Source organism: Ooceraea biroi, chromosome 5 (genome assembly GCF_003672135.1).
Source record: "Ooceraea biroi isolate clonal line C1 chromosome 5, Obir_v5.4, whole genome shotgun sequence".
Classification (NCBI taxonomy): Eukaryota; Metazoa; Arthropoda; class Insecta; order Hymenoptera; family Formicidae; genus Ooceraea; species Ooceraea biroi.
This window is the reverse complement of record NC_039510.1, coordinates 16932055-16940998: the sequence shown is the minus strand read 5'-3', so window position 1 is coordinate 16940998 and position 8944 is coordinate 16932055. Positions and strand designations below refer to the sequence as shown.

Below are 8944 nucleotides of genomic sequence, written 5' to 3'. Positions count from 1 at the left end.
TTTCTCTCTTTTACTGATCTTGTTAGCCAGATCGAAATTGTACGTTGTTCCGTATCTCTAAATTATAGCTTTAAAATATGTAATTTCAGTTTCCTGGATCTTATTGGTCTTATTTTCTTGCGGAATCTCGTGGACGGGACACAACTCTCGCGCTGGATACTGGCGTTGCATTCAACGTGGTGTCTTCCTTCCTCCCGTAAGAGGCAAAATGAGGAAGAGGCTGAGCTGAGGCGCGCACCAATTGTGGGTTCAAGTACGCCGACGACGAGGACGAGTTCGAGACTGTTGCAGATCGGAAAACGTTCGAGAGTTTTACTTCCCCAGCACGGGAAGAGTTCTTGCCGCCCGCCAGGTGGGGGACAGCCACCGGGTAGGACAGTGAATGCCAACAAGAAAGAGTCCGCTTCTCTTTTCGGTATTCTGCTCCTGCTGAAATTTTTATATCATACATATTCGATAAATTATTAAAATTGTGTATATGTAAAGTTCTACGAGGTGTAAGATGTATTATCAGATATAAATATATGTATTTATATACATATATATGTACATCAAACACATATAATTTATTTTGATAATTTCGCTTATACTGTGTCACGAAAATTATTCTGCTTTTGAATAAATTGAATTAAGAACACCATCCATTCTAATCTTACGATTAGATATTCTCTCTAAATAAACACGCAAAATACACGAGATTTTGGCGTGAAGTTACATCGAGGAAGTTATATTAGTTTAATAAACTCTGGTAAACTTTCGAGAGACCGAAGAACGTTTGTAAGAAGCATCTATTTAATCGAAACCATCGTGGCGGCGATCAAAACCGCGATAAAAGAAATCCCTATTCGTTCTTCTTCGTTCATTACGAGAACGAGAGATAGGCAGAAGATTATTACACGAGCAGATCTGTGGAACGCGCACGTCCACCCACTCGGCTACGTGGTATTACTTAACGTTGATCGGAGAGCGAGCGAAACGCTTGAACGGACATTGATCCATAATGGATCGAACCATAATAGATCGATGTACAAATCAGCGTTCCGTAGAGCGAGCAAATACGCGACGTACCGTTTTACAGCCGCCTTTTTCGTGCACCGAGTGCTTCCGAGTGTGCAGCGTAATTTTGTTTGCCACTCGCCGGAATGCCGCATTCTAAAACCTCTGAACGACCGATCTTACGTTGCATAATTCTTAATCAAATTATTATAATAACGATTATTATTATATAAACACTATGATATTATAGTGTTCTACAAAAATGTTAGAAGAAGAAAGTAAAACAATCGAGGCGAACCAGAAAGCGACGAGAGGAAGTTAATTCGTACAACGAAAAACAAGAAATTAATAACATGTAACGTCAGAATCGAGATCGTACGCATATCACAACTCAATCGATCGATGTTGATATCTCGATCGTTATTCTGATTAAGCAGCGAAACCTTTCGGGATCGCCCCGGGCGACGAAAACGCGCCTGACTAATGGATCTTCCTTTCTCCACTCTCGATTGTGTGACAAGTTCCGTTCTGAACTGATCATTTGTTTCGAAGATGAATTCGTAAGAAGTAGTCGGTAAAATATAAAATATCTCATTGATCGTCCAATTTTACAAAGTGAGAAAGATAATATTTTACTGTAGTACTAATTACGAGAAGAGATACAAATTGAAAGGAATTACGAAATCAAAAAGTTATTTGCAAATGTAGACAAAACATACAAATTTTTTTGAAATAAATAGAATGATTATAATACATGTAATTATCTACCAAACACAATTTGTTTACTATCTTCATTTTGATTAATTTAATTTAACATTACAAGATGACAATGTTCTATAGTACTCTCCAATCATCTCCAATCATCGCGTTATATAAGCCACATGTAATACAACATAATAATAGTAAACTTATCGCGAGTAAAACATCTACCGCATCGCCAGGAGTGAAAAGTATTGTGTGTGGATATGCGAATGTACACTATCACGTATGGGAAAAAAAGAGGCTTTTCTCTCCATGCGCGTACGCATGGAGTCCTCTTTAAAAAGCGTTTCACTCGAATGAAAGGGAGCGGAAGCGGCCTTAACGAGGATTATGTGATTTCTTGTACACCGAGATGTTCTTAGTAGCATACTAAGAACTGCATACAGGCATCGCATGGATAAATAAAAACTCATAAGTGAAATAACAAACGATATATCGATGTAATTCTATCGAACAGAAGAGATTTAATTAAGGCTCCAATAATTGAATGTAACAATATTGCTTAATAATTTAAGGTTTGTTTTCCTAAAGGTATTATATTGTAATAGTTTGCAAAATTTTCAAAGCATGTATATATATATATATATATATATATATATATATATATAATCTTATCTTATCTTATTTTTTCCAAGGGGAAAACGAAAATAGGATAAGGATCAAAAAGCAAGTAATAAAAATCGATATTATTTAATATAAAAGTAAAATTGTAAATATAAAAAAAAAACATTTATATTTATTATTTATAATCATGCAAAAATTATCAACCTTGCTGTATGAAGAACATTGAAGTTATTAATACTTCGCATCGCTTCACCAAACAATCTGCCACTGACTAGCTTTCGCACATTTCTTCTTAGTCTTGCATAAAATATTGAATGTAGTTTTTGCTGGAAAACCAATAATCTCTCTATCTTCCTGTATTCTAAATGTGAACGTTGATTCGTGTGTTCCTATAAAATACCTAAAATAAAAGTACAAAATTATTGCATGTATATCGGAGTCCATACGTGCCCTGTGTGAGTACATGCACAGATCAATTCATGAAACGGTAATTCTTAAAGTACTTATATAATAAAATACTTATAACTTTCTTTATAATCTTCGCTTATAATAATTATATATCACACAGAATTATATAAATATCCTCACCTAGCATGTGAACAAATTATCTGATCAATAATGGCAATACCACCGTCCTTAAATTTATTTATTACGTATTTAGATGGCACATATTTCAGAACCTTATATTGCGGTAAGTACGATTTAAGTTCTTCAAATTCTAAAACAAAATATGTATTTTGAAATTTTTGGAACACTATCTTGGAGATAATTTGTACTGCGATACGCCAAATTGTGATTTTATATACCATGTTGTTCCGCATCTGTCGCAACGAATAACACATTCAGTCCGAGATCATCCATTTTCTCTTGTAACTGAGAAGCAGCGTCTTCTATCGTCGGCACCGTTGCTTTGTGACCGATGATAAAATCGCGTCTTCTAAAATGAACCGCCAGATACGGGCCGCCTATCGCATCTCGCCGATTCTAAAATTAAGATTCAAATCATGATTTATATCGTTAATAATAAAATAATGAATGACGTAACGTACCACTTCCTCAGTCCAATCCGCAGGTCGTTTCGTATTATCATCCTCGTCTGTGGAATTCAGAAAAGTTCTTCTATAATCCTTCGCGATATCGTACAGCTTAGAGTTATAACGCATGCTGCGTCTGGCCCTCCAGTACTCTTTAGAACCGTATTCGTCGTGCAAGGCAATCTCCATGTGATCGAACATTACAGATCTGTAAACAGTGAAAAGCACTGCTGAAGCCACTATGAAAACAAAGTGAAAATATTCAAAGTACTCACTTGTATCGTGTCGGCATAAGATTCCTGTAGAGATCAGAAGCCGTACCATGGAATTTCAGACATTTTACATCTCGAGCTGTGACATTGCGGTAATCCCAGAATGGACCAGCATACGAATGTTGCTCTAACTTGTAGTACCGCAAAGAGTCGCGAGCACAGTCCACCACCTCATTCTTATCTTCAAATTTACCTGTCTTGAACATTTCTTGATCATGTTGCAGAATATATACACAATCGAGTTCTATCTCTTTGTCGCCAGATGAATAAACTGAAATAGATATATTTTTATTATCTTATTTATTAATACATTTAAAAGTTAATTATTCTACTTATACGTAATCTCCAAATGGAGATTATGTATTACAAATATATTAGTCCATATTAAAAACTTGCAATTAATAAAATACATAAAAATATCGAATACCTTCCATAAACTTGTACATTTCAATGACTGATATGTATTGTTGTAGACTCCCGATATCGAAGAAGTTAGCCCAAGGTAAATGTACTTGCGAACCTGCATTTTTACTCTGCCAATGATATAGATTACCTGAGAATCAGAGATGTTATTACATTAAATACATAGTGGTACATTTGTCTTGTCATAAAGTCTCAGAAACGAGTCTTCAGCTTGCACGTTACCCCAAGGTGGTAAAACCAAATGCCACTGAAACTCCTTGTCTTTTTTCACTAATCCTTTCAAAAAGACGGCAATGCGAACGTACACGTCCCTTCTCAGATTGAAACCCTCCGGACGATTCACATCGTAAAGAATATAGCTATTTAGCAACAAACACGTAATAAGTTTCGGTACAAAAGCGAGAAGAAAGAAAATATAAAAAGACAATTTATAATTTTTCAATTTGTTAAGAGATAATCAGATTGTTTACGATTAGTTACGAGCAAAATTTCAACAATGCTCACCGTTCCCGCATAAAATGCTTTCGGACAGAGCACTTCTCCGAATTTTCAGTATATTCATTGGACGCTTCGCAGAATTCAAATTCACTACCATTTGTGATACATACTATTAGTATAGCGATATACAGGATCCAAAGGATAGACATCATTCAACCCTTCTTATTCAACCATCATTCAACAAACATCAATGATCTGTTAATGTGATCTGTTGATCATATTGCTCAATTGCAATATCACAGAACATGTACAATGATCGACGAGCGAATTACACATGTTATTTGGAAATTGGTAGAGAGACCTCTACCAGAAAATTGCTAAAACTACAATGTCGGCGGCTACATTTGGAATCGGTGAGGAAGAGACTCTCCTTCAGATTTACCATCTAATATTTTACATAAGCAAAACTTATTTAAACAATGAAGCAAGCAAGCAGAATCGTATGTCGATATAACAGTTTTGTTTTATATAATGTCTCTAAAACATTACCTTTTCAGAAATGCTAATAAGTATATGCACTGCGAATTATATTAGATAAGTTCTTATAAAACAAATAATATAAAACTCTGCGTCAATTAAAACAATACTTTATGCAAAATTAATATTTCTCTTGCATTACGATACGATCGTCACATCATTGAAGATTAAAGTGCAAAACTGTAAAAAATTCTACTTGTTGTTGATGAACGCGACCAGTGTCAAAATAAAGTTCAAATTCTACATTTTGTTAATCATTTCTAAATTCATAAATAAATTCATAAATATGAAATTAAGCTAGTTCAGCCTTTACATATGGCATGTGTCGTTTCATAGGGCATGCAAGATAACTATTTTCAACTATTTTATAAATTGCAAAGGCTCGTACTGTTGATTCATAAAATCCACTAAGAAATCAATTTGTCCATTCATTATACACACGATAACACGATATATGCACACTCAAATAGAATCTTCACATGAAAATATAAAATCTTACCACTCCAAGAATTCAGCGTTCTGCAATGTTGTGTATTGATGCCCTAACAGCACAAGTAGATACTGAGAATGTTCTGAGAATATCGCAACAGTATGTTGTGTATATTCTCAGAACATTCGAGATACGTACTATGATGTGCTAAGAACATGCTGAGAAAGTTCCTATGTCCGCCTATTCTGGTTCTTAGAATCTACTGGTAATATCTTGTAGTATATGAACAGAATACGTATAGTATATAAATAGTATATCATACAGCCAGGTACGTGTGCTCATATATATAAAGATTATATTGATTTTTTTAGGTTGTATTAATTTGTAACTCTTTATTTACATGTTATAAATCAATATTTATTTATTTACAAAGTGTAGAATATAATGCACACGTACATGTATTTATAATACAAACACAAATGATTGACAATTAAAGACATTCAAAATATCACATGACATCATTATTTATGGCTATATAACTGCAAAAGTGGCAAACCTGCAACATAAAAATTACAAATAAAGATATTATTTTACACATATCAAATATATATATAGCTCTCCCTAATACAGAGCAGAAATTATACAATGTATATTTTGGAGGTTATTGACATTAGATTAATATTGTACAAATAAAAACCCTTATTTAATCAGTGTACTAAATAAATAATTAATCCAAACGTACTTGTTTTAAGATGCTAGACTTTACTTATATATTAATTATAATTTTTATTTCTTGTCAACGTTTTAAAACATAACCTCGCATTTGTACTTCATCGTGACAAACTGTTACAGTGTTCGAAAATTATTATTAAAACAATGTATATATATGTTTTTAATTTGGTAATTGTGAAGGAGAGCTCCTTCCTCTCCGATTTCCTTCAAACTTGGTAGAAATGTATATTTTGGCCCTTTAATTTTTATTTTGTGATAAATAAAGTATACATAAAGAAAAAAATAGAATAATTACCTCGGATAATCTACACGGACAGCAACACGTGACACTGACAACACGAAACTGTGGCACGCCATGCGAAAACGGAAAAGACAGGTACCTTTTTTCTTTATGTAATTTTTAATGTGCCTACAGCCAATATCTGTCGCGGCTTTTTGGCACTAAGACAGGTACTGGCAATACAGAGGTTATGTACATCTCAGATGGCGTTGTTATAGATTGATCCTACTTCTGCGTACTTAAAAAGTATGTTCTGAGAATGTACAAGAAATGATATACTATAAGAGATATTCCAAGCATGTCCTGAGAATAAACGAGAAATAATATTATACTATAAATAATATTACAGGCATGTTCTAAGTACGTTAGTTATAGTACGTATATTGATAGTACGAGTACAGAATATTCGAATGATATCATGTGCTGTTAGGGTATATAATAAGAGTTTTACATTATATGCATGCCTGCGTTTTTTTCATAAAAAGAGTTACCTTAATCAATTTTGCATAGTTCGCATATAGTTTTCTTAGCTTCCATTCGTTTATACCAATTAAACTGCAGTTTCTTCAATTTCTTCATTTTCTCTACGTCTGTCAAGTGCTACAATGAGTTGCTGCTGTGCTACTGGAGGTCGATGTCGTTGATAATAATCCATCTGCCTGAAGAAAGAAATAAAATTAAAATTATTACAATTATATTTACTCGTGGAAATAGTTAATGAAAAACGAATAAAATATAAGATTATTTTCATATGTGTATTCAATCTCTTAATGTCACACAAAGAAGAATAAACGGTATTTGTATTAAAGACGAAAGAAAAACAAAATTATTATAATCAATAAGCGTAAAGTTCCTAAATATATTAATTTTTACTTAAATTCAATAACATTTCTGCTAACTAAGAATAAAAAGGAAGATTTTAATTTTTCTATGTCTGGCATATCTCATATCTCAGCAAATTTATTTATAATTCCCAATAATTTAATAGTATTATCAAAACTTATTTAAACAATGAAGCAAGCAAGCAGAGTCATCCCAGTGAACAGGAAATGTGCAAGATGCCGGCAAGATGCCTGCAAAAAGATAGGGAAATGACGATCAAAAATTGTGCAAAATGTCCCATGCCGTGATGCAGATCGTGACGGTGTTCTTTCCTCTGATTGATCGGCTGTCATGTGACATGCGCCATGTTAATACCGCGTTATTCAAATGTGGTATTTATCTGAAGGTGAAATGAGAACGTTATGTCAATTGTCCATTATAGAAAAAGGTCAAGTTAAATTAATTGCGGAATCATTATTAATGTAAACGCAAGAGAACAAATAAGATACATGTAATAGGAGAGGTTAAAATAAAGAAAGCAATATATATATATATATATATATATATATATATATATATATATACAGTTATTTATCCGATTATATATACTTACAGTCACTGTAAGTATATATAATAAACTGTTATTGAATATTATTAAATATTAATTAAATATTATGAAATATTATACAACAAACTATTACAAATATCACAAATTGCACAGATAAAACTAAAACATTGGGTACTACAGTACTACAAACACGCTTACATGCTTTGTAGTACTGTAGTACCCAATGTTTTAGTTTGTTGTACTGTTGATTCATAAAATCCACTAAGAAATCAATTTGTCCATTCATTATACACACGATAACACGATAAATGTACACTCAAATAGAATCTTCACATGAAAATATAAAATCTTACCACTTCAAGAATTCAGCGCTCAGCAATGTTGTGTATTGATTAATAACCTAATGTTTATTTAATTTAAGTACTTTATTTAAACATCTTATTTAATTTTACCATTACTTACGTATGTATGTACTTATATACTTACAAATTTATATTGTCATATATTTATCAGTGTGCGGTTATAAATATTGTAATCTAGAGACTCACCAACAGTACAAGTATGCATAGCATGTTACAGTAAAAAACATCGCCACTATGAACAAAATAACCCATAAATTTAAGGTTGCATCAGGTAATTCATGGGTCTTTATTATGTTGTCAGTGTCATTTATGCCATCAGTTTCATTGTTCTGTATCATACTACTGATTGTTGATAAGACTGTCACAGTTTCTGTTACTGTGCCTGCATCTTCTGTTAGAAAAATTACTGTTAACAATGTTATCAAAAAAGATATAGGTATAAGTCAGTTAAGAGTAAAGATGTATTAATTATCACAACAAACCAAGAAAATATGTATTTACAATTATTTAAAAATAGAAGTAAATTTTAATTGTCACAGGCAATTAAGCTGATACCAAAAAATAATTATTACTAAGCCTTTTGTCACAGATAATGAAAATTAATTATGCTAAAATATATTTATACTAGTTAAATCAAAAAGAATATAATACTCGTATCCATTTGTTAAGGACTATTAATTATTTACTGATACAATAATGAAGAAATATTGCAGCATTTGTGTTT

The 8944-nt window shown here is 32.5% G+C and overlaps 1 protein-coding gene across 2 annotated transcripts; it reads right to left on the bottom strand.

The window, feature by feature from the left end:
* Positions 1-13: 13 nt before the first annotated feature.
* LOC105284909 (GDP-fucose protein O-fucosyltransferase 2) lies at positions 14-8598 on the bottom strand. 2 transcript variants are annotated; one of them, XM_026969466.1, is made up of 12 exons: positions 8407-8598; positions 6960-7127; positions 6484-6771; positions 4556-6012; positions 4274-4410; positions 4056-4181; positions 3632-3899; positions 3372-3564; positions 3129-3306; positions 2911-3040; positions 2527-2722; positions 14-429 (listed from the first exon to the last, which is right to left on the bottom strand). In XM_026969466.1, exons 4-11 carry the CDS (start codon positions 4699-4701, stop codon positions 2572-2574), a joined length of 1329 nt encoding a protein of 442 aa, XP_026825267.1. In that variant the 5' UTR covers positions 4702-6012; positions 6484-6771; positions 6960-7127; positions 8407-8598; the 3' UTR covers positions 14-429; positions 2527-2571. The 2 variants fall into 2 exon arrangements, with proteins under 2 accessions (XP_026825267.1, XP_026825268.1); XM_026969467.1 differs by having other exon boundaries at positions 14-426.
* Positions 8599-8944: the final 346 nt, after the last annotated feature.